The sequence below is a fragment of the Rhopilema esculentum genome, chromosome 13, assembly GCF_057945365.1.
Source record: "Rhopilema esculentum isolate cy_ngs chromosome 13, ASM5794536v1, whole genome shotgun sequence".
Taxonomy (NCBI): domain Eukaryota; kingdom Metazoa; phylum Cnidaria; class Scyphozoa; order Rhizostomeae; family Rhizostomatidae; genus Rhopilema; species Rhopilema esculentum.
Genome location: NC_142827.1, coordinates 1855446 through 1882361, shown reverse-complemented (window position 1 = coordinate 1882361; position 26916 = coordinate 1855446). Strand labels below are relative to the sequence as shown.

The 26916-nt window shown below is 34.9% G+C and overlaps 2 protein-coding genes across 2 annotated transcripts; one reads left to right on the top strand and one right to left on the bottom strand.

Annotated features, from left to right (window-relative positions):
- Positions 1-8013: 8013 nt before the first annotated feature.
- On the top strand, positions 8014-22645 carry LOC135691755 (sorting nexin-8). Its single transcript, XM_065209716.2, has 13 exons — positions 8014-8182; positions 8290-8414; positions 9086-9221; positions 10800-10993; positions 14248-14362; positions 15027-15148; positions 15700-15780; positions 16262-16382; positions 17073-17112; positions 17741-17873; positions 18902-18970; positions 20180-20476; positions 20850-22645. The coding sequence occupies exons 1-13, from the start codon at positions 8161-8163 to the stop codon at positions 20952-20954; spliced, it is 1560 nt and encodes a 519-aa protein (XP_065065788.2). The 5' UTR covers positions 8014-8160; the 3' UTR covers positions 20955-22645.
- Positions 22646-23677: 1032 nt separating this feature from the next.
- On the bottom strand, positions 23678-25027 carry LOC148958589 (complex III assembly factor LYRM7-like). The gene is made up of 2 exons (XM_089112083.1): positions 24859-25027; positions 23678-24141 (listed from the first exon to the last, which is right to left on the bottom strand). The coding sequence occupies exons 1-2, from the start codon at positions 24874-24876 to the stop codon at positions 23824-23826; spliced, it is 336 nt and encodes a 111-aa protein (XP_088968209.1). The 5' UTR covers positions 24877-25027; the 3' UTR covers positions 23678-23823.
- Positions 25028-26916: the final 1889 nt, after the last annotated feature.

Below are 26916 nucleotides of genomic sequence, written 5' to 3'. Positions count from 1 at the left end.
CAAAATTTGTGTGAGATTTTTTGTGAGTGATTTGCCCCTCGACAAAACTAAGCCAGATAATAGCAAGTAAAGCAGTATAGTGAGGTAAGAAAGTCTATACTTCTGCAAGGTAACAGCACTGCAAGCAAGCGCTACGAATATCAAATGGAACAACTATGTGATGGCTGAAAATATAGCTACACAAAAGTTAAGTTATAGATAGACAAAGTAGAGTTTATTTGTAAGTGGTGGTTTCGTTGGGACGGTAACTGTTGCCCATATGCAATTCAACAAATCGGCTGCAGTAAGGCTTTATATTGTCATCTTCCAATCAGGCGTGTTGGCTTTCGTTTTTTGAAGAGGGCAGCAGCTATAAGTATGCTTGCAAGAGCACCAACCAACACCTCTAACAACTGATAAGATTTTTCTGTAGAAAAGATCAATTTCACCATTTGCAGGCACAACATTTATCCTTGTCTTATAACGGTTATCGACACCTCTTTAACCAAAGTCCTTGCTGGAGTTGGAGGAAGGCGGGGAGGGGGGGGGTTGGGGTTGTAGTTCTCTTTCTTTTTTGCTGAAGTATGATATTGATGTTGCAGCATCAACGAAAATGGTAGAAAAACTATCATAAAAATTGTCAATTTATCTAAAACCACCTCCCCTCGCCTCAAAATGTGTCCCGGCATCCAGAAATTATTTTACTCTTGTCAAATCTTTCTAGAATTTTATTCCACGAACACGAAATCAATGATAGGTACCTCAAAGAATTTGCCGTACGATTTAAGACTGCACGCGAATAAGCCGTCTTGGTATGATTAGAAAATTTTCTCAAAAACAACCTTCTTCTCAATTTCTCTGTTGATTTAGCTGCGAGAAGAACCAAATCGTGAGGATTATAGCAAAATTTCTTTTGATCTTTTGAGAAAATTCCTTGAAATGCGAGATTTCTCTCAAATTTCTAGAAGGAATAAATTTGACGGCATTGAACCTCTGAAAATCACATTAATAACATTGCTAAAGCAAAGAAAGTAGTGTGCCATTCAGCGCATGAAAGTTTAAAAAATTTTAAGCTGAGTTCAGTTTTCAGGAAACAATTTCCAGGAATTGAAAGCCAACTTGTCTCGTTTCTTCGTTGTGAAGGTTCATCTTCTGCTTGTTTGGGTCTGTACTTCGTACCAGATTTTCGTCTACTGTTCGTCAATGAATAAAGAAAAGGAGGGCAAGGATTTTTAGTGACCAAGTATAAAAGTTTTCATCAACAGTGCTCTTTTAAAATTTATCAATTATATTGGGCGACTCTGGCTAGCGTTCTAGAAGATGTTTTCTGTATTATTGCTTCTTTACATAGGTTTGTTCTTCAAAATCAATTTGGCTGTCTGATGTTATTTTAAGCAGTTTGACCTACTTCGTCTCTCCAATGGTGGTATTTCCTCTTTTAGCATTTGCTTCTTCATTTCGGTTGTATTTATGTTCTTTTATCATAAATTTACATTTGTCTTCGTTCAGTAACAATGAATTTTCCTTGAACCATTTACTTAAGGCTTCTACTTCTCTTTTGACATACATGATATATCATCAACATAATTATCTACAGTCCACATTGCATTATCATCTGCAAAATTACAGAAGTAAAATAAACGTTTAAAATAATATTCAATAATAATAGGTCAATAACTGATCCCTGCTGGACTCCTTGTGAAATACTTTCCTGTTTGCTTGTCCGAAAATTAATTTTAATTCTTTGAGTTCTGTCCTTTAGATCCAGAAAGAGACGAGAGACGTTCTGCTTTCGTTGTTTGCAAGAACACCAGCACCTCTAATAATTGAGGAGATTTTTTGCAGAAAATCTCCATCGCATGCACAAGCTTTATCCTTATCTTGCAACGACTGCGGACACCTCTTTAACCAAAGTCCTTGCTCAGAAACTTACAATTATCAGTTAATGTTGTTTCTAGATGTGTTGGAAATTTCGTTCCATCGGCCAACTGAAAAGCTCTAGCAATTCACAATAACTTTAACTGCTGAATACTCAGAAAAACTTTAGCAAAACGCATAACCCGACTTGTATAGATATCTTGTCATAAACTTACAGAAATTTATAAAATTGCCGCTGAATCCCAGCAGTAGGCGCCAATTTAGACCAAATTATGACGCGCTTTGAGCTGAGCAATGAATTCAAACTAGTTTACAACATGACAAGCATGAAAATGTTAATAAAATGGATGTTATAGGTGAGTACAAAAACCAGGTAATATTAAACACGGCATTAACTTTCAGTTGACGGCACGCTTAATTAAAACGTGTGTTGATATATGATTAAAACAAGTCATCCAAATTGCCCTTTAACTTTGATTGTTCAGTAAATAGTAGATCACATAAAAGGGTTCTTAATCTATAATTAGTCATTTTTGACAATATTATCTTGCTGTGATATGCACACATGAACAGATGTTTTTGCAGACAGATGGTAAAACATCCAAAGAGAGCCAGATGAATTTCACCTTTGCATGGCAATCAATTAGAAATGGACTACAACATTGACAGCATTCGTCATCAATCAAGATTCACTTCTCTGAAATTCGAAGGTTTAGATATTCTTAAAGGGAAAAGAAAGTAATTGAACGTGAGCTACTTCGAGAAAAGGCATCTTTTATTAGCAGATACCTTCTGATAACGAGAAAAGAATTTTGTCCTAATTTCACTTGTCGTATCAGAGCTTTTTTCAACAAGGAATAGCTAATAGCAAAGCAAGTGAAGTACTTCCATTTTGAATAGCATTCGAAGGATCTTTCAACACAATATTGAGAATGGAGGTAACACATACTTTTGCGTTCCTGGCAATAGGTGTGGCTGGCATCGTCTTAAATGTCCTGGAGATGATCTTGATTTTGAAAGGAGGACAATACAGAGTACCATTTCAAATGTCTGTGCTCAGTCTTGCAATGACCGATTTGCTGGCATCACTGTCACTTGCAATCAGCAATGCTTTGGTCTTGGTACTGAAGTTAGATCCACCATATCCTGAAATTTTGACTGAGGTTCACAGATTGTCTGTCGTCTTTAGCACAATATCAAGCCAACTTTACGTAATATTTATAGCCATACAGCGACTGATTGCAGTACTGCTCCCGTTCAGCTGTAAGCGTATAGTGACGTCATTTCGATGCAGTGTATTTCTAGCGTTGATTTGGATCATATCATTGACTGTTACTGGTTTAATACAAAACATGGCCGATTACATACATGCATTGACTGTAGCCACTGGTGTTGTAATTGCCTTTCTGTATGCCTTGATAGTGTATCTGGTCCGAAATCGTCCCATTACTGGAAGTTCAAACTCAGGTTCAGAAGTTACTTTATACTCAGGAATTCTTTTTCTTCTTTATGTCGCTTGCTATTTTCCATTTGTTTGCAGCGCGATCATCTATGGTAAAGACAAGGGATTTGACGGTCCATGGATAACAGTGTTTTATTTGTACTGGCTAAATATAGTTACAAACCCTAGCGTTTATTTCCTGTTTAAAGTGTTTAAAGGTGGTGTTCGAAGGTGCTTTAAGAGCCGAACAACCACAGTTACTATACAAGACGCCACGATAAACTGAATAAGCAGCTCAGTAAAGTATGTTCTTGTAAGTTTGTGGTACATGACTGAGCGCTTTAGAACCTTATAAAAAGAGCATCGTCATTGCTTCTTGCTCCTACAATCACTGCCAAAATTACTTGGAACACCTAACACTTTCCGCTGTGCTTTTCTATTTTTCATTTGTTTTCCTGAATACAACTACTTCCGTCCCCCTTTCCCCCAAAAACAATGTTTAAAGTATAGAAATATATCAAACAAGCCACAAGATAAATCATACTCCATAATCCTTTTCTTTCTTCTATAGTATATCAACATTGTTCCGAAATGATAATGGGGGGGGGGGGGGGGGTGGCTGAATTTGCATTTGAAAACTACATTAGTGTTCCAATACTTTTGGCAATGATTGTAAAAAAATATTTGCTAATTGACTTTCTCTTCATTTGAGAAACGTTTGTTAAGAAGTTTGTGCTAAGCATTTCTTCCCATTGGTTGTTTCGTATTTAGGGAGATTTTAGTACCCACGTCTTTAAATAAAACTAAGCCTAGCTCAAGTAATAAAGATAAACGCGTGCAGATACAGAGTCGTCCAATAAAGAGTAAAAGGTGCAGATATGATCCTTGCAGGACGTCGCACATCAGTCTGATTGTTTTTTGATGAAGGACTGTAACAGATACTGCAGGTTATTCTAATTGGCACACAGCTTCTACTTTTTGGCTTTAATTTTATATTTCACCGTTTTGAAAGCTTTGTTAAAGGCTGTGTGTGTTTGTCAAAGTGTCATAATTCCAGGGGGTGCAAGTCGGTTTACGCCAATCAACTCACGAAACCGCTGTATTCATGTCAGTAAAATCAATAGCTTTAATGATCGTGCGTGAAACGTGAATCTGCATTTGGTACTGGCAACCTCCGGCCCGAAGGCCAAGTTCAGCCTGTCGCCGTCTATAACCAGGTGGTAGATCGTATCACTTGGCAAGCTTTTTTGCTAGACGAACCACTAGAAGGCAGACTGACACTGAAATTTGTGAATAGCTTTTCAGGTGATTTATATCCAGGGGCGAAACTACCGGGGGGTGTGGGGGTGTGACACCCCCCCAATCCAAAAAATAGTCGATTTCGCAGGGCAATCGAAGATTTCGCAGGGCGCCAAGAAGAGCTTTGTTGCCACGCAGAAATGCCACCTATGAAGTTCGTAAAGGGCCGTTCACGAATTTTGAAATGGAAATATTATATTTGTTATAAACCTCCCTTCCTGACATTGCATTTTAGAGAACGGAACAGGTATGTCAGGAAGAGCTCCGTTATTAGCAAAGCGAAAGCATTCCTTACCGAAAGTCATAGCCAATGGATGCAATGATTGATGCATATGTTTATGAGGGCAAGATTGAGTCCATATAAATTAATTTAAGTTGTAAATTATTTTCATGACAAGCACGGCGTCACTGGGGAGGAATAAGGGGATGAAGTCCCTCACTTTGGTCAAGATAGGATTTTTTTATCATTTTTTCTATTACTTTTTAACAGTGCATGAACTAAAAAACATAAAAAATCGTTAAGATACCGATTTTGTTTCATCGAATTGCTAACTTTTTCACGTAAATTTTTATTATTTTTCTTTTATTTGCATTAATTCAGTAAATCATTTTCTGTATCATTGCAATGTTTTAATTTTGGATGTGTAAACATGGCCTTCTTGACACAAGAAACTGCACATTTCTGTTCAGGAAAAAAAAATTCTCCCAATAAAACAACATCTTCCTCTGTCATTCACAACTACGTGCAATCTGAAACGAAAGGTTGCCGTTTCTTTCCTTCCCCAACGTCTAACACTAGAGTTTTAGCATGACATCCCCTACCTATTTTTCCCAATCAACAATAATATTTTCAATAAACAATCAGTTCTTTTAGCACAATAGTATTTTGCTAAATTTTTGTCTGAAAGATGCTTTTCAGCCCTTTTACAAGGTATAATTTCAAAAAAAAACTTCACGTCGGACCCAACCATGGTGGGTCCTCCTACCTCACTAAACTCGACTTTTAGCCCCACTGGGCTAAATTTCGTTGCGCTGTCTACATCATGTACCCCCCCCCCCCAATTAGCTCTTTATTAGCTTAATTTTGCAAACCAACACTAAATGAAGTGAATATAAAAAACAATTTATGCTCACGTAGAAAAATAGAAATTTCATAGGCAATGAAATTCCAAGTTTGTTTCTATTGCTTAGAAGTTTGTCCTTGGTAAAGACCAGTGTACACTGGTAAAGCTTTCACTAGTAACCTATAGACAAACCGTTGCTACTAGGTCTGCAGGGCACCACTCAGTTTTGCAGGGCAGAAACCCTTTTCACCCCCCCAAAACTATTGGCCAAGTTACGCCCCTGTTTATATCTTAGCAACAGAGCACTTATTGTTGAAACTCTGCGGCTTTTTAATGCAGTCCAGGAGGTGTTCTTCTTAAATTTAGGATGTTAGCTCTTACGATATGCAAGTTCTTACATTTATCTTGGAAGTACAGTCGAGACAATTTTTCCACCAGATGCTCAGGAATAATCGTAGTTGCAGTACATGGTGAAACATTAATGACAAACATTAATAACATGAACTCTAGTTTAAAACACAATACTCAGACATTAAGTTAAGATTATGTAACAATATGCACAGACAAATTTTTTATTAATGCATGGAATGTGTGATGATACTATTTTCTTTATTTAGACTTTATATATTCCTATTTTAAAGCCGATTGTAAATCTAAATACCTGTGTGAAATCTTTAGATGATTATTAAAAAAATTGTCGAGATCAAGTAGCAGAAGGAGACAGCCAAATTCGGCAATAGTTTATTTGTGTGTAATTAGTTTAAGATATGTAGTTTCCATTTTTGTTGTATTCAGTCATTGATGTTAAGTTTACAAATGATTGAGTTTACTAGAAGCCTGTCAACGTTGTATGACGACTGTCAGCAATTCTAGGCCGTTAGTAGGAGTGTTATGACTTTTTCATAGTTCAGCAACTCAAAGCTGCTGATTTGAACTCACGCATAGATTATGCTCGAAGTTTGAAGTAACCATAGTAAAGGGAAATACCAATGCCAAACCTGCATTTTCAGACAAAGTTTTTGGAGACTTTTCAAGTAAGTTTATGCTTGCTCCTTCCTTCAAGAAAAGCTTCTCCCCTCCCCCCAATTCAATGTTGAATGCAAGTTTTTAAAGCATATTTAACAGAATTATCCAAAATTGATTCGGGGAAAAGAGGAGATTCGAGTTTGCAGAGGCAATGTAAAGTTAGTAGGAAGTTGCAAAAATTGCATTTTGTCTCAACAATTTTGTCCAGGATTGCAGAAATAGTCTCCTGCAGCAAAAAAAGAATTGAATTTTTGTTTTTCGTTTGACATGGCTCATTAATTTTGGCCACCTGTGTATAAAGAACAATGTTCCAGCTGTTGTGGTGTTTCAAGTAAAGCAATTAAGCAAACATTTTGAAAGTCCTCTTTGCTCAATTAATAGTGGGAATCTTCAATTGATTTTGAAAATTTAAAGTGAGGAGCAGAATGTTCCATTCAAAAAATCCCGGGGGTGGTAACTTCAATAGGCAGAGGAAGGAGGTGTGCCATTTTGAAATATGGAAAAGTAGACTAAAATTTACAAATTCTCCAAAAACCCAACCCAAAAATTTTTTTAATATAAAATGCATACCCCTAAATTTAATGCAAATTTGCAAATTTCCAACAGCTCGATTAAGTAAATTAAAACATATTACCTTTCTTCTTTTATACAATATTGAAACTTAGGTACTAAACAGCCTTTCACAAGCACTGTTATGCCATTAAATTATATATATACATGAAACGAAACCTCGAGTGCTTTCACAAGCCACTCGGGTTGAATACCATCAGTCCTTTCTTGGAGAGAGACTTGTAGCAAGTCCAGCCCTTTCTTAGCCTTTCAATCCATGACCGTTCTGTGTGTGTGTGTGTGTGCGAGTGAGTGTCTACAAGTTTGATAGCAGTGGACTTTCGCAAGCACCACGCTTCTCTCTAACTAACTCTGTTTCTCCTTACTCTACTTTATATAACAGCATTACAATATAGCAAACTAACATCAATAATTGCAGGTGTTATTGTCGGTATCTATCGTGCAATACGTAAATGAACTAGTAGGAGGTGTTAGATATATTAGGATACGCGGGAGAACTTTGTAGGTTAAAGGGCATGTAAAATATTACGTTACCGGAAAACATGAAAAACTAACGCGCGACAAGCTAATATTTCCTAACTAAGAGAAGCTTAAACAAATATAACCATTAACGCAATACTGACCTAAAATAAAATAAGTACCTATATTACAAATAAGTGGGGGGCTATGGTCCCCAGCCCCATTCTCCGCGGTGCCTGCAACAGACCTGCTTGCATGTATAGTGAAACAAATAGGACTCAAACATCTGCAAAGGGAGAAGGGGTTTTCACTGCTCCTTCAGTATCTGATCTGCGACCCTCCAATGCCCCTTTTAGCTGTTGGCCAACTAGCCAACCATCAAGCTGTGAAGGAGCCTTATACTCATTTTCGCAAAAGGGGCAGTGGTGAAACGATTCGTCTAAAATGGCTGCACAGCTCGCATTTGGTGGGTATTATTCTCAGTTTTAGCCAAGTGTCACTTTTTTCTTTTAACATCTCAGGGAAATGAGTGAAGAGTTCGATTTATTCAAGTAATTATTTGCTATTTTTCAGGCACTGTGCCCCCCTTCTATCGTGAATTATTTGATACGATATGCGGAGGGCAGGAGAAGATCGACTTCGAAACTTTCCAGACTCTGTTAGGAAAATCGGGCCTAGCCAGACAGAATCTTAGTACGGTGAGACAGCAGCTATTTGATTTTCAAAATATCGCCATCTTCTTTTTAACTTTAATCTAATGTGTCTTTAAAAAAGTCATGCTACTTGCGGGAATCATCAACTTGCAGTTACTCGACATCATCTCTTTAGAATATAAACACATGCTCTGTACTTCCTTCAAAATTATTTTGTGGTTAAGACACCTTCCAATAGAATCCTGGTTCATTTTTTATTTTGACTGATTTTAAATTGGTGTCACCAGCTATTTTTGATTTGTTTGTAATTGCTAGATAATAGCATATTACTATAATTTCATTTGCATTTCATTCCTATTATCAATTAGTCCTAAATACAATTTAACATTACAGAACACTTAAATATTACAACATTAATAACTAAAATACATTAACAATAAGGAGTAAATAAATCAATCTGCATCTAAATAAATTATATGTCTTTGCAAAGAATCACTTTTGTGCATTTGTGCCCAAAATGCCAAGAAGAACTGCTAATACATGTAAATTTTTCTTTTTTATATATGTTTATATGCCTTGAAACTTCTTTCAAATAGCAAAACTATAATTCTGTGATGCTGTTTTGTAATTGTCTTATACTATAAATAACTTTGAGAATGAAAAAATACTTCTTTATCTGAAAAAAATATTTAAAAAAAATACTTCTTTATCTGCAGATTTGGGAGCTAACTGATCCCCAGAAGAATGGATATTTGACAAGAGATGGCTTGTACAAGGCATTTGCATTGATTGCACTTTCACAGCAAGGAAAAACTGTGTCAGAAAAGTCCCTTGAACTGCTCATCGACTCAGGTTAGGGATTTTTCATTTCATTTCCATTTATAGATATTCAGAAAAAACACTATCGCTTAAACGTTTCAACCAAAGTCTTCACCAGTAATACTTAACAAATAAAATGGAGCTAACAAAATCAATACAATAGAATTAATACAATAGAGTTGGTACAATAAAGTGAATACAATGAGGAGGTTAAAGGAAAATTGCCTTTTGTAGTTACTGTTAAAAGTGTAACTCAATGGGAGGGTTTGAAGAAAGCACAGGAGAAGGTGCTGCTAAAGTAGGCAGCAATGCAAGTCGCAGCTTTGTCTGTATGGCCTAATTGGCTGAAATGCTCAATGTAACATTCTATGATTGTTTTTCAATTTTTCAAATGCCTTAACTGTATCGTGATATCAAATAGTAAAGGCGGGTTGAAAGTCGCACTTGTGCGGATTATATGCCATTTTAACCGGGCGTGAAGGGTTTTGAGAAACTGATAACTTACCTGGCAGTCAAAAAATCTGGAGATACAAAATAGGCTCTTAGCAAGAAAAAACCGCTACTGTGTAGACAAAAGGAGTTCGTTTTCACATAAGGACTCCATTGGTAACATTCTCAATAGGCAAGCAGCACTGATTGGTCAACCTATACAGTCATGTGCTTGTGTTTTCTAATTGGCCTATTTCGATCCACAACTGGGTATATATATTTCTTAGCGTAGAGTTTTCGATCTATGTTCTGACGTTTTAAACTCTGAAGAGTGTCAGACGAAAAGCTCTAGTTTACTAAATGTTTGCTTTTTTCAAAGCCATTTACAGGCTCTTAGCTCTTAGTCAAAGAATTTGATTTCTTAGTCAAAGAATTTGAGTTGCTTTTTAGATGTCTTAGTAATATTAACTTGCGTATTATCTTTTGCAAACAGTTTTGAAGTGGAAGGGGGGAAGTGGTCTTTTTGTAAGAGGAGGTTGTTCCGTAGTGCCTCAACCTCTGTTAAAATATGATAATCAAGTTCAGTGAAATTATTTTTCAGTCACACTCGCAGCTACCATGATCCAACATTTATTCTTGAATTCTTATTTCTGCACCCAAAGCAGGTTGCAGGATTGCTTTTACCGCTGTCTCGACTGGATTTCGCTTGACTTTTGGCTATTGCTTCAATTCTCCCTCGCCTCTGTTGCAATTTTATTTGTAGTTATAGAAATAAAAACTTTGGGGAAACGGCATCAGTTTTTCAAACAAACTTGACTCCTTTTTTCATTAGCTTAGAAGTTCTTTCAATGTTTCAAAGCATGCTGGCTCAAGAATATAATGGCATAAAAATAAATTTTATATGGATAATAGCAACTTAGCAGACCTGCAGCTAGGATTTCTTAGCTTCTTTATACTTATGAATGAAATGCCTGACATGTTTTTGTCTTTTTATCTAGCAGTAATCTTGTTTTCTTCAACTCCCCTAACTCTAGGTCTGTGACCTTAACCACTGAGTTTTCCTCACACTAAAAGAATAAGATAATCTTATTATTTAATTTCTGTATGATTTTTCTTTTATTTTCTGTCTTTAATTTTGCTTTATTATTTATGATAATTGATGTTAAATATCTTGTTTTTCAGATCTTCCAAAGCCAAATCTTGGGGATTTAGCCGAACTTAAATCTTTGAAAATCAAATTGAAAAGGACGAAAAACCCAAATGTTCTTGGTTTTTCATATCCTGAGCTCTTAGAGCTGGACAGAATAGAGGTAGAGCTTGAGCCAGACAAAAAAGGATTGATCTTAAAGCACAGAGAGTACACAGTGTCAAGTAGGGTAAGTCTGAGATTTCATAAGTAAAATTTTGTAGGAAGACTAAGGTTTCTTCTGTCTATTTTATAAATAACCTCCTTGTAGTAAGGGCTAGCTATGTCAATGCTAACAAAAAGAGATATTGACATATATATTTAGATGAAGTTTTGATTGGAGAGAAAAAATTGGTTTTGTGCGGGTACTTATTATCAGGAATTTAGTGAGGGCATATTTGTGGCATTTGAGTTTAATTTTTTTTTGATGAAATTAGGTTTTATTCTTGTCAAGATGAAAATTTCTAGATTAGAATGTCAACCACCTCAGCAATCATTTTGTGATCATGTTTTTCCAGTTGCACACACTGAAAGCAGAATCAATATATTGTTTATTAAACAACCAGCTGCTGAAGCAGAAAATATTTGGGCAGGATTGTTATTGATATGATAGTTGGTTTGTTAATAATTTACCAAAACAGGTTCTCTGTGTAAATAAACATGGCGTTGTTTGACAAATTGAATATTTTTATGCATATCTGTGCAAAGCTATGCACAATCATTCAACAGTTAAACTGCCACATGTTTGCAGTTACAGGTGGGAAGTAGCTGAGCAAGTTGCTTTTGATAGAATATTCCAATTTTGCTTTGTATTGATGTATCAAATGTAATGTATCAATGTTTTAAGATTTATTTAAGTGGCCGTGTAAATGCAGATCACAGCCTTAACAGACTTTGTTTTAGATGCTCAGTCAAAATGAAGATCATCCCTTTTATTTTAATTATTTGTCTATGTGTTATTTATATAACAGAATCTAAGAATTGTATTTGAAAAAAAAATTTGCCTGAGTAATGGTTCAAACAATGCCATTCTAAGACACTCTACCAGGCCCTCCTGGGAAAGCATGCGGTGGCACTCGTATGCATTGTTACATGCCACCCTGCACTGGGAAGTGTATTTTATGGCAGGCCTGTCTTATAATTATTTGTTTGTTTTTTACCATAGCACAGGAAACTGCTTAAGGTGACTGAATGGCTTTGAATCAAGTTATCTCTATCAGTTTTACCTGAAAAATCCTTCTATTTGCTTAAAATTTTTTCCAAAATGGATAAAAATTCTTCCGATTTCCCTATTGCTAGATTTATATGGATTATTGACCTTCATCCGTTGTTTTCGCTTTCAGCTTACTCAATAAATTGTTCCTAGTGTTGCCTTGAATTCACTAGCTTTATTAAGTTTCAAAACTCACCTTATTTAGTTCCCAAACTTTCTCGAAACTTTTTGAAACTTCCAAAACATTTAGAACTGGCAAGTAGTGACAATAGAGTTTTAAAGCGTGGCGCCATCAAAATATATTTGTAGAACTTTTAATTTTATGCACCACAAATTATCTTTGAATATGCAATATCATGTTACAAATTGGGAGAGCTATAGCCAATAAATGATATTAGGTTTCCTACATATTTCTGCTATCTTTGCATGGTTCATCAGATTTAGAACAGAAACAAAATTACTGTGATTTGATGGGGACAGAGCCTGTGCTCAAGTTGCCAAATCTCTATAATTGTTTAACACTTTTCACACAATTAGAGATCTTTCAGGTTATTTAACCAAAATTAGAAATGGTAAAATTCAGTTTACTGGCCTCAGTTTGCATAAACCTTGAAGCTCTGTTGAAAATGTAGTTGGCCCGCTTACTGACTGACAAGCCCATTTTCTAATTTTTATATCAGAAATATTCATCTCAATTTCTTACAAATTCCTTCTTTATTTGTTCTAATTTATGATCCTTTCTCTTTTCCTTCCAATAAGCCAAAATTCCTGAAGAAAGGAATAAATCCTTCCAAGTGAAAGCACTGTTGAATTGAGGGCTGTAAAGCTCTTCATCATTTCCTCTCTTCATCGAGGCTCACTCGGCAAAGCACATCTTTTTACTTTCTGATTAGAGATGGAATGTATTCTTTATGGCTATTACAACTCCCTCTTGACAGTAATCAGTAAAATTTACATTTATTTTAATCCGCCCTAATCCACCAAATTTTTCCAAGCACCTTTTCAGCTCTTTACTGAACACTAAGCACGCAACAAGATGGCTCCTGCAGACCAAGCTACATCGCTTGAGGAAGACTCAGGCACTGCGCACCAGTCTAAAAGTGGGTGGGGTAAAAATGGTGTGACCAAAATTTTTTGAAGCCACACACTTTAGAGTGCTGGAAAACGCCTGTATTAGTAAATACTTGCTTCTTTCCAATTTAAGCAATTAGATCCAGCGAAGAAAAAAAAGATCTGCTACTACTTAGGATCTGTTAGAGTAAACTTTTCGAAGTTGCATTAGAGTATACTTTCTAGAAATTTCCTACCTATTATTGCAAAGAAATGGGTGGGGCTATAGCCTTTGCTTGCCCAATGGCTGCGCAAGCCTGTGGAAGACTTTACTACATCAAAAGCAACAAAACTGTAGGAACTAACAGGAAGTTTATCTCACAGACCCAATCTGATGACCTTTAATCAACATTGATGGAAATGAGGACTGAATCGACCGCTTTTACTTGACCACTTCAAATTGACCACTACAGTCCTCCTATTTGTAAAACTTAGCTATAGAACTGGATGCAGATGTGCATGAGAATTGCAGCCAGAATCTGAGCTACAAAACAATTTGATAAGGATGAGTCCTTGGGACCAAACATTTAAACAGAACATGCAAAAAATGTCCAAGAGGAAATATTGAAAGTGCTTTTTCAATGTCATGGCAACTGTCCAGCAGGAAGTGTGCCCACAATAAACTCTAACCTTTGGGCATGCTTGCCAAAGGCCTAACAAGGGCTATTGTGGTCAAAGAGACTCTAATTAAACTTAAAACATACCTTGATAAATTTCCAATTTATGTCATGATCATTTTCTGGACACATCTTTCCGATAAAAATAAATGAAATACAATAGCCTGACACACACTAATTTTAAAGTTTCTTCTAGCTTACCTTGCTTTATATATTTTTGTTAAAGTTGTGGGAGAACTGAAGAAATGAGTTCAAAAATGAGGTTTTTATGGCTCCATATACTATGAACCTTTTGTAGAAATCATCACAGGCACTCCATCACACATCAAAAGCACTCCATCACACTCCTACCACAGTTTAGGACTTCAAAATGCCACATTTGTGCTAATTTTTTCCTAGGAAGGCCTGCTGTACTAAATTCTGGTGAATTCTCAAATCTCAGTCTTTAACAGGTGGACAATACTTCTTACTTCCAGTTCAATGTAAATTTCTTTTTTTATTTAGAAACACAATACCAGTGTTCAGCGGAGATACAATGACTTTGTCAGTTTTCATGAACTTTTGATGTCCAGGTTTTTGTACAGGCTTATACCAAAACTTCCACCAAAAAAGATTGGAGGTAAGTTACAAATTTGTTCTATAGCTGCTTGATTGAGACTCTTTCAAGATTTCTAAGTCTAATTCTAATTGTATTAGCACCTTGTGAATTTAATTTCTTTATTTCTTGTTAGCAATTCTTCTTGATTTTAAGTGCAGAACTTCAAGTGGCCACTAATTTTGATCCACACAATTTAACCTGGGTTTTATTAACGAGCATGACCTGCATTTTAGGCCTGCAATCAAGTTTACCCCTTAGGTTTAAATCTTGTGAAAATGAAACAAATTGTATCTTGAAAGCTGCATGTATCTCAAATGCATTGTGTCCCATGAGTCATAGTTGACAATAGGCTCTGCAGCATGCTTTTGATTGAGAAAACATTGATAATTAGCCTCAGGTTTCTGACTGGATAGAGACAATGAAAAATTTAAATGTCCATCAAAATATTGTGCCTTTAATATATGCTTTTGCTGAATAGAATAGGACAGGGAGCTGCTATTTTGAGTTTCATGCTTGACGTGATGTCTGATGATCAAACAAAGCCAAGGTGCAAAAATAGATCGATAAACTTCTAGCGTTTAAGATAATGAGTTGGTAAGTATGCTCAAGTGTATATTCATGACAACATTTTTACCTTTTTAATTTTTATACGTTGTTATGTTTAAAATGTGTTGCTTTTTCACAGCAAGTAAAGAATTCATTGAAGCAAGGCGAAGAGCCCTCAAGAGATTTATGATGCTGGTTGTGAGACACCCAGTCATGTCAAATGACCCAATTGTGACATACTTTATGACCTTCAAAGGATCTGTAGGTTGATTGTTTTGTTTATCTCCATTTTGCTGTGTTTGTATGGCATAGTTATGTGAAGAAAACCAAATGCAAACTTTATTAGAATTGGTTAAAAGATTGTAGCTTTGAAAGAAACTGAAAGCATTGTATGCATTGTTATTCCTCATAACATATAAGCCCTTTTATAAGGAGGTTTCCACAAGCACAGCACGCTTCCTACGCAGTCTTGCTTGGTGAAGGTGTCTTCTTTTTAAGTTTATATAGAAATATACAAATGCCTTCAAGGGCTTAAGAATTTATTAGAAAATGGATCTTATCATGAGCTCCTTATTTTTGATTTTCTTTTTGTATATAATTAACAACATTTTGTACAAAAGTGTTGATGAAGTAATGCTAAGGTTTGAGAAAACCCAGTCATGATTGTTGTGTCTTGTGAGTTAGGCACATTTGCAAAGAGCTGTGGGGTAAAGTAGGAAAATTGTATTGATAATTCTGTGTGTGTTACTACAATTCAGGGTTTCTTTTCATTAATTTGTGCTGTTTAGGGGTTTTATTTTTTTGTTTAACAGGATGTTGGACATAAAATAAAAGAACATTTTAAAGGTGCACCTGATGAATTCCTAACCAATAGTCTTGCCTCACAAGCAAAGGTAACCATAGCAAGTTTTGGGAGATTAATTTTGAAATTTTAATCAAAATTACAATTACTGCAGTTTGTCTCAACTATTAACATTGAAAATCACATGATATCTCTCATGATTCATAAAATAACTATCATCAATTGAGACAAGTATAATGACTCGCTAATAAAGAACCAAAGTTGACTTGCAATATTTGCTTCTTTGTCATCATAGGAACTCTGACTTGATGACCTAATTATGATGATGATTCTTATCAACAGCATCATAACTGTCACAGTTTAAGTTGAACTGTTTTTAATGAAAATAAAATGAAAAATGATTCTATGAAGCATGCAAAACATGATGTTTCTCTGTTGACGATCTGCAGCATAAATAATCATCATCTCCAATTTTCATCACCTTTCTGTATTCTTGTCAATTTTTGCTTTGCAACCATTTCTAGAAATTCCTGTTTTGCCAGTTTTGTCCAAAGTCAAAATTTTTTATGTAGGAATTGGTGCCTGCTGATACCCAAGTATGTTTGTCATCCAGCAGACAACAGATACAAAATATTCATGTCAGTGTGCAAAAAATGAAGGAAATGATGGACCGATTGTCTCTGAGATCATTAGGTGTGTAATAAAACTTGTAGACATAAAGCCCTCATGATGTGTGGCAATTGCAGTCCTTAGCTGTATTGAAGTTTAGTTTGTAAGTGGGCATTAACTTTTATATTCTGAGAACATTACAGCACCAGGGAACTCTCTTTTGTCCAGGCTCTTTCCCAAGTTTTCAAAAAGTTGTAATAAGGTGTGCTGTGTGCTATAATCTTTTCAGAACCCACGAAGCAAAGTGAATTTTTGTACATTAATGTTTTAGATATGATAAACAGGATTCTCTCAAACAATTTGAAGCTGAGACAAGCACCCTTATTGGTCTATAATTTTCTTTACTAGTTGCATCTCCTTTTTTTGAAAATAGGATGCACACTAGCCATTTTGTAAAAAAGGGAAACATTTCGTTAGAAAGAGAATGATTATGTATTTCAGCTAGTGGCTATTCTAACAGAAAATATATCCCCATTCAAAAAACTTTTGATTCATTCTTATTGACTAATTTGGTACTCCCCCTAGTTAGAGACTGTTTTATTATACACATTTTTCACTTTAGACCTCAGCATTATCAATTTTCTAATATATTTGAATAGTCAATACAAACTAATCCTATTCTCTGCTCAAATAAAATACAAGGTTTACCAATACACTCAGTTTTATGTTTTTGCTTATCTTCCTTTTGTCTTAAAAAAGTTCTACTTTTTACAGGAATGGGAGGGGATATGTACAGCTTCTCAAAGGAACTCGTGTAAGATGTCACTTTTTTATTATTTTCACTTTACTAAATGTCTCATATTACCAAATATCTATCTCTTTAGCATAGATTTGTGACATCGCATGGCTTATGAAAATATCATCTTTTAGCCACATAAAAACTTATGAACTTGTAAACTATGTTAATTGCCCATGGTCTATTTTAAATCATGTTCTGTTCTTAGAAGGCCAAAACAGCCGAGACCTATTTCTTTTTCTCATTTTGAAAATGTGTGGTTTTTAATAGTGGCATGTTCAGGGGTGGAAAATTTGGTCTCCTACACACCAAGGACGGACGACCAGTTTTATCTGCAGGAGACCGCTTATCGTTTCACAGGGTTACCATTGTGTGACCAAATTGTTACTGGAAATGTCCACCCCTGCCATCAGAGTTCTGTTCTGGGGCACCACAGGCCATATGCGGAAGACCACTGGTAGAGCTGCTGGTATCCCACTGGGGAACCACTTTCATATCATTTCCTCCTTGTCTTTCCCTGGCATTGGGAATGACCACACTAGATTCAGTATTCAGCTTGATCCCATATTTTTAGGTACCATTTTGTCATTATTCAAAAACATTGAATATTCTTATCTTCAGTTTTCTTTTACCTTTTGTGCCTCAGATGCCTAGCCAATGATCAGCATGGAGCAACAAGCTGGGCAACTGGTGGAAATGACACATGGGATAAACTGAAAAAAGGATTTCGATCATTGTCAAAACCTTTTGGATCCTTGGCAGAGAAAGGAGTAGTTTTTGTATGCACTTTTTTTTGTTAATTATGCCCCTTTCATTTTTATGGTGTGATGTTGAATACATGGATAGGAAAGCTAGGGCTGTCCAAACCTTCGGATATTCCTATTTGGTTATTCAGTTTAAAATTTAACGAATATTTGGTTATTCAGCTAATATGAGTGTGGTCAAATGGATGTGGTGGGGTCAGGGTCAAAAGCTGAGATTTGAAAATGTCTGTAATTTGATGAATATAACAAACAGCTAATCAGTTATAACTATTTCATAAGTCAGAACCTTTAATATTTTGTTTTCCTATTGACATTTCCTATGTTTCATGTTACTTCAAAGGATGTGCTGCAAAGCAAATTTCAAAGCGATTCTTTTGTCAAAAATAAAAGTTGCCCTCAATGGCCAAAAGGGTTAAAGTCAGTATAAAACACCTACCGAAACACCAAATTGCTTTCTGATCAGTCATTGTTATTCAGTTGACAATTACTTTTTGACCAGTAAACGCTATTTGATCAGTCACGGTTATTTTAACACCCATGTTATCCAATAGTGAGCTTGTTTGAACTATTTGTTTGTAACTAAGTAATTATACTATTCAAACTATTTGCTTGCAACGAAATATTGGCCTTGGGCTTCATCTAACCAAATAGTGAAACAGGATATATTATTCTACCTTCAATGGACAGCCCTAGTGACAATCAATGTATGTATTTATTTTTATTGATCATAGCTATGAAATACCACACTGAAAAACTGTGTATATCAGGTCAATATTTATATCATTTATTCAAGCTGATGTTCCCAATATCTTTATTTTGATTTGTTTTAATGGTTGAAACAAAACAGCCAACAGCAATGAATATAAACTACCTGGGACTGTTATATGCTGACATTGAAAACAATTCCTGACAATGTTTCCTCATGGCTCTATCTTTTTTTTAATGACACCAAACCTACTGTTCTTTGCTGCAGTTTTTTTATGCATTTGCCACAGAACTTGTGTGATCATTTCATCTAATTGTCTTTTGCTTTCGATTTTCAGGGGGAGAAAGAAGAAGACCAAGTATCTGACTATTTAGCAACATTTTTAGACCTAACAACTGGTTATAAGGTATGGCTCTTACACCACATCTAGTACACTGTAGCATATCAGACGATAGTAATTTATGTAGGATTTTTAAGTGGTTTTAAACAGATAGTTAAAGCAATTCCAATTTCTGGTTCCAAATACAACAGAAACAAATTATCTTATACACAATTTCAGAGGTTATTAAAACCGGCTAGATAAGTTTAATATATGAAATTCATTTATTATAGTTGATTAAAATAAATAATTTAAAGGTTAACTTAATAATGTTTTAAATATCTAGGACCCCATACCCCATATGTTTCAAGATACAATTAACAACTTTCCAATGTCTCACACAATATCATAGTGGAGGTCCACCCCTATTTACTGCTTAACTGCTTTTTATCATACCCAGTACACTATAGCAGACAAAACTATAGTAATTTATGTAGGATTTTTTATGGTCTAGAAAAGGGGCAACGGCACTCTCCTTCTAAGAGTTTTAAATAGATAAGAATTTTCAAATGATTAGAGTAACACAATTGAATACCTTTAGAAAAGTAAAAATAGACTAATTAAGGGCTAACTCTATCTCATTCAACAAAAATTTATTGAAATCGCCCTGGAGGTTTCAAAATTTCCCTATTTTTGGGTTAGCCAGTCTATTGCTAATTTTCTTCAAAATTCAGGAGAAGCAACTTTTTCATGCAGCTTGCAAATGTTTGGTTGTTTACCTCCAATACTAAGAATCTGTCATAGGTTCTTCATGTTTCTTTCTATCAATGGTAATATTGAGTGCAAGCAAATATAAGTTTTGCTGATGAGATGGACCATTGTTCAAGTTCACAGAAAGGATCTGTCAAAGTGCCTAGACATATCATATTATAGTGGTGCATTGTTGACTGCCTAGCTTCCTTTAAGTTAACAGCAAAGAAACACATTAGTATTGTTTTTCAAAATAATGCCATTATTGAGTTAAAAGATCCTATGCTTTTTAGCAGAAATTTAGTTTATGTTGATAACACCATATATTGCAATTCATTTATGGTCCAAATATAATGAGTTTCCTTTCAGCAAAATGGAACAATTCAAAAATATTTTTAGATGGCTGGTTGGATTTGTCTCACAATACATTTTACTTGGGTGCATAAATTTTTAACATTTTCATTTAAGAACTCATGAAGTTTTTCATTTTATATAACTCTTACTGCAGTAAATGCAAAAAAATTAAAAAAATCTCTAAATTTCTAGGAGTTGCTGGAAAGGCACGAAAAAGGAGTCTTGCGTGACCACCAACTTGCACTACATCGGATGCAGCAATATAAGCAAAAAAGAATGTCAGCAACTGTTAAAGGAATGGAAGATGCTGCAGACCAGCTAGAACACCGAATTGTAGAACAGGAGGATGCAATTCACACAATGGAAAACAGAAATTATTTCTCACTTTATTGTTTGCAAATGGAGACACAGCTAATTCATGCCAATATGGAAATGCTAGCTAACATGTTAAGGAATTTAACTGACCTTCAAATAAAAAAGCATAATGAGGTATTATTCTTCCGTTGATTAATTTTCTTGATAGAGCATGAAGTCTAATAATTCCTAGTAATTTTTAGGCTGCTTCTAATAGTATAATAATGTGTTTCTAGTGATGCTCAGTTCAAGAAATGATTAATTTACATCAAAAAGCTATACATTCCATTTAAAATGTACTTGGAGATAAGCAGTACAAGTGTTTAAAACTAACTTAGCTTTTTTCTAGAGTGGCATTATAATTGAAGGATACTAAAAAACTAGTATATTGATTTATATCTATATTTGCTTATAGATGAATCACAACATGTCACCTGAAACACAAATTAATAGCCTGGTATTGTAGCAATCCTGGTTCTTAATGTTAAATTGTTCATTTTTACTCTAGTTATCACTGATTTGGCAAGAAATGAAAACAACAGTTGACTCAACTTTGCCTGCAGAGTTGTCTCCCAGTGGCACACCAATCCGAGCTGGGTCACCACCATTCTAGTTTGCTGTTTGAGTATCAAGTTAATTTCATGCAAACAATGGGTAATCAGCTTTATACCACCTATGTATATATATGTAACTCTTGAATTTTACCTCACATTATCTATTTTTATAGAATTTATTGGCAGTGATCATAATGCAAATATGAAACATTGTCACTTTTGATGGGACTACAATTTTACCTTGAAATAACCCATTCCCACCATGATGCATTCAAGGTTGTGTTTTGATGAATAAGCATGCTTTTTTCTGTATGTATGCTGCTGCAGTATCCACATTTGGTTCTGAACCAATTATCCAGGTTCTGCAGAGATCTGTAACATGGCCCTGTGTATCTGTTTATCAAAGACTTTACCAAAGAATTAGTTGTCTTTGGGGAGCTCACATCTAATTATTTTCTTTTTCAAGACCTCCTCCTTCTTCTTTTTCTTCTTCTTCTTCTTTGCTTTATTCCAAGCTGGGGTTGGCAATTCTTGTACCTCACCTCCAAAAGGTCTATCTCAAGCATCTTCTATTCTGATGTTTTTTTTCTCACATCTTCTTCAAACACTCTCCATCTCAATCTTTATCTTCCTACAGATCTTTTATTTTCCACTGGTAGTTCCCATGCTCTTTTCAAAACCAATGTTTTCTAATTTGCATTTTCCCTCAAGATTCCCTCTGCCATTTTGTAGCTGCAAGAAAGAAGTTATCCAACCAGCCTCCAGCATTTTGCATCTCCATTTGTCTCAGTTTCTCCTATAGCTAGTACAGTGACTTGTATAAAGAGCTGTTTATTTGACATTCATGAAAGAAAATTTGTTATAAAAGAAATTCTGTAATGAGGAAAAGTATTAAAACAATCAATAATGAAGACACCCAACTAAACAATCTTGAAAGTTAAGTCAGTATCTAGAGCATCATATTCAAACTGAATACTCACTCTTTCTGGTCTCCAAATTTGCCAACACAGCAATCCTTTTTGTTCTCTTCACCCTGAGAAAAGCTATTTTTCAAAAGGCAGATAATTGGCATTACCCAATCAATAAATTCCTGTGACTGGATACTTTAAGTGTTCCTGCCTCAACTATGATAGTCTGGTACTATTATGTTATTGGAAAATCAGGATTTTTCAAAGGAATAACCTTTCATAGCTTACCTCCCCTCCCTTCTTTGCAATTGTGAAACAATCTTGTCAACTATGAAATGACAGTTAAAAAACTAAGGTGAGTTTTCTATCAAAATATTTTGTTTTTGCCTTTGAAGATCACTGAAATATTATTATGCCTTATTTTGTGGTTAATTGCCATCCTTATCTATCATCAGAAGTAAACTACACAAAGGTTTAACAAGTTAGAATACTTCAAAAATTAATGTGATTATTGATGCTCAGTACAAGAGTTTCTGGTCAATCTCTATTTTGAGATTTATTGTCAATAGTATTTGATTTTGATCTAGAAATACTCAAGTTTGTTTGTCAAGCAAATATATTTTTGGTATTGTTTAATGCATTTTGACACATAATAATATAATAAGTCTTATGTTTTATTAGATTATGTTGTATAAAGAGCAACTAATGAATTGATCACTGCTTGTATTGCTTTTGTGATTTAATCTGATAATACAGATTGTAATTTGTATTAAGTAAATCACACCATGGTTAATTCTTTTCGTTCTGATTTCATCGATGAACAAGAATATTGATAACCAAACTTGTGTTTATCTTATGTTTATCTTTATGATATGAGTTAAACTTGCCAGTTTCTGCTGCTGTTATTGTAAACAAAGGAAACTTAGAGAACAAAGTAAGTAATATGGTTTGTTATATGTGGTTTATAATATTTAGATGTAATATTAGTTTAAAGCTTTATGTTTAATGATATGGTTCCAGGGTTGCTATGTTTTTTTAGACTCCTTGTGGCATCGTGGTTGCTCCTTGAAAGGAATAGGCTGTTGACCATTCCCCTCCCCTCAGCTATTTTACCAGGATATGATCTTAATGGAAGGTTCTTACTTATGGAAATTGATTCAAGTTTAAAGAAATGCCTTGACTTTTTATGTCAATTTTTATGTTGTATGATTTTTATGTTTGATTCAATGGTGCAATAACTGTACCTGCTTGATGAATCCATTAGCAAATTTAGTTACATTACTGAAAGAAATATGATGGAGCTATAAACTCTGTTCAAAATTTTATCAAGGAGATCTGCGAGAAAAAAAACCTTCAAACTAAATCACATCCAATAAAATCTTTAAAGCAGCTTTAAGTGTACATCTGCATTTATAACAGAATAATTCAGATGAATTGCCTTCTTTTACTTTTATTCCCTCAATTCTCTTGAAAATTCCTTAGGTTCTAAGAAGAGGGGAGATTCAATGGCTGTTTATTTAATTGTTCACTAGGAAAAATAATCAGTAAAGGATCAATAAGTAAATGAGGCAAGGATCTCTTCAATATTGCCTCTTAATAAAATATGGTTGTATTTGATTGTTCATGACCAAATTTCATTTACCTTTGCTCACTGCTTTTTCAAATAATAATTGGATATTAATTTGTTGTCATTTTTATTCATTTGTTGCTGGTTTTTATTCATTTAGAGTCATTCGCATTGATACAATGTATTTGGTTTTCGTTTTGAACCTTAGGCTTTTTACTGCTTCTAGGCATAGAGATTTTATAATTGCATCATTATTTTTGCCATTTGAAATAGTAGATTTGAAAATTCTACATTCACAGACACTGTATTAAATCTCTGAAGCTAAATATTCATAAGACTTTATTTAAACAGAGTATATTCACAATTAATCTTAAATGCATATTCTAATAAAAGTTGGTCCGAAAAGAACTACATGTATGGCAAAACTATAACAAACAGCTTGCAAGTGTAGATTTAAATTTGTTTCTTTTCTCTTCTGTCACACATATTCTTTTTTACCAGCATAACATTATTTTGTAAAAATGAATCATCAGTCAAATTGAGTTTGTAATTTCCTTTATCATTCAAAACTGCCTGAACCACTGTTTTTCTTAATATAACAGCAGTTTCTTCTGCAATTTTAACAAGTTCTTGCACCTTTTTTTCATCTGTCACTTGTGCGTGCTTCCGAAACTCTTCCCTTATTTTATATTTACCAGCTTCAAGTGCCACATTGTCATTTTTGAAAACATTTTGTCTTGTTCTGTGCAGAACTTTGTATGCAGAGAGGACCTGCAATATAGAGCATTACATTAGCACGTGATATTTTCTAGACCATTTGGTGGCTGAATAAGCTAATTAATAAATTTATATTATATTCAATTCATATGATAATGTTGGTTATTAAATACAATTGTTATTGATCACTGTCATTACTAACATTTTTAACATGCTATGAGTGAAAGGTTATTGTTTTCATATTTGATAAACTTTATTTGTTGTGTTTCCATAAACCAAAGAGCAAAACAGACTTACTTTTTGTAGAAATACACTCAAGAAATTGCAATGACAGCCAGCAATGAAAGAATGAAAAAATTGCTTGGTTCTTTAACACACTTCTACCAACATTTCAAAACAAACTAGTTTTCGTTTAAATAACTGTGGAGAATATTAGGGAATAAAATCACTACACAGAGGCAAAAAACAGTCAAACCTACCTTTCTTACTAGAGAAAGCTTAGCCACACAGGAAAAGGCTAAGCATCTAACGAAATTTATCCCGTCTTAATATCACAAGAGTAAATGGCTCGAAAGCTAATTTGTAGGATTGTTTCCACGCGCACTTCTCGACAAAGTATTTCATAACATACATACACTTGACAGTAAATTTGATGTTGATGTTGTAATTATACTTTACTCTATTTTGTATAAGCTAACAGCTTAGAAATGATAGGAAAGTTACCCACACAAGGTCGATAATTTGCCTTTCAATTAAACTCTGTTTACTTACCCTTGACCTTAAGGACATCTTCCCACTCAGCGAAAACTTTAAAAATCAAGTAAAACTGTGGCATAAACACCAAAAAACCTTGCCAGACACCTAGGCATTCGCCTAATACCTCTTCTTTACATCTCGCCAGACATCTCGCAGTGTGAAATGTTTTCACGGTGGACTGCATGTGACAATAACCACGTGACTTGATAAATCAACCTCTTTTTCAATCCCCGCTTTAAAACTTTGGACAAAGATGACCCTAAAAACAGGTAACTACAACTAATGCACACAGGAAATGTCAGTGAAATGTCTAGGTTTAGCTCAGGGGTGTAGAGCTAGGGGGGAGAGCCCCCTTTGCTGATGCCGAAAATTGGCAAATTTCTACTTTTGCTATTGTTTTTCGCAATATTTTGTGCAAGAACCCACTTGTCATTTTGATAGCACTAGTTTAGCTTGTTGTTCTCAATACATTTAAGGTTGTTCTCAATACAATTTGCTGACATCAAGTGAAGACGTTACCAGTTCCAAAGTGATGACGTCACAAAATTTTTTTGAATTTGGACGATATTTTATTGCTTATTGACTCGCATGATGCATGTTGTACAACAATATTTCGTAGAAAGAATGGCTTACTACGTGTGAGATAGAGGCCAATGCTAAATCTAGACCCGATAATACGATATATCTTGTTGTATACTAATCATGAATTGTGCCGTCGACACGAAATTAACGTTGGGGGGCGCTGTCAATTGTATTGCTCCCCATTCAGTACACTGTTATAAAAGATTAATGGTACTGTTTGTCAATTATTGGGGAGCTCGACCCACCCAGTCCCAAACTATTGAGGAAGCACCTTTTATAGATAATTCCCTCCATGCGATTTAGTTTGTAATGTTCTTGCATAGAATTTGAATTTCCTGAAATAAAATCGCTGTATTTTTAATTGTTTGTTTAGTTATCCTAACTAAAATTGTATGTAGTGAATTTAAAGTGAACTGAAGTGAACGGAACTCCCGATCAAAATATTTACACTTTTTATAGTTAGACGCCATGTGACTATCCTAGACAGCGCATGCGTAACGTGAACACAAAGTGAACCTGTTACAATTTCTAGAGATGGGGTCAAAAGACACACTGCACCTTGCACCCTTCCGGCCTCGTGCCTGCTAGATAAAGCATTGTTACCCTGGGTACCAGAGCCTCATGAATCCGGAGATAAGTATTGTAGACGGCTGCGGTGCTCAAAAAATTTTTTTCTGTGACTTCTTTCTAACTATATTTCTGAGACTGAATAATTGAGACTCTGGTACCCAGGGTAAAGCATTGTCAAATTCGAAGACTGATTTTTTTGCTGAACCATGAAGAAGTGCAGAATACCCATGCTCTGTATAGATTTTTGAACAAATCCATTTTGAAAATATATATTGAAAATTATTCGCATTGCTCCATATTCAAATTTTCTTTTTTCTTTTCAAAATCAGCAAAATATCCCCCAGGCCCCCAGGATTTCATTTTCCAGCGCAGAGGGCTCCGACGACAGGGGGCCGGGAAGGGGCATGGTCTCCCAACTTGTTTGCAAAACAATAAAGCCTTTTGCAAAAACTTGGTTATGGGTATTTGATTTGACATTTGCCCTCTCCCACTTTTCAACTTGCGTTGGAGCCCCTGGGCCATGAAGCAACAAATATTGAATAAATTTATTTATTGAAAAAGAGATACAGTAAATCTAAAAATTATTACATTGTTTCAACAAAGTTGCCAAGTTTTGGAAAATTAAACCTGTGAGATTTCAGGAGCGCAGCTAGTGAACAATGGAACTGGGTCCAGGGTTGGGGGCAGAAGGATTCAGAATTTCAATAGATCTGGAGTGCTCAAATGACTTAAAACTAGACCATTCAGAATGCCTAAACATTTGTTTATTTCACATTTAAAACATTCCAGAAAAACACAGAGAGCAGGCTTTTAAACGTAAGAATAAACAATCGAAGCAATGAACAATAATAATTTATAATACTGACACATTAACGCGTTTGACAATCATTCTCGCGCAAGTGATTGTCATAAACAATTTAG

Excerpts from the sequence above, each read along its gene's own strand:
- LOC135691755 (XM_065209716.2), top strand. The coding sequence starts at position 8,161 with ATGGCTGCACAGCTCGCATTTG. Across the intron at positions 14,363-15,026 it reads TCCACCAAAAAAGATTGGAG|CAAGTAAAGAATTCATTGAA; the intron begins GTAAGTTACAAA and ends GCTTTTTCACAG. Across the intron at positions 18,971-20,179 it reads ACCTAACAACTGGTTATAAG|GAGTTGCTGGAAAGGCACGA; the intron begins GTATGGCTCTTA and ends CTAAATTTCTAG.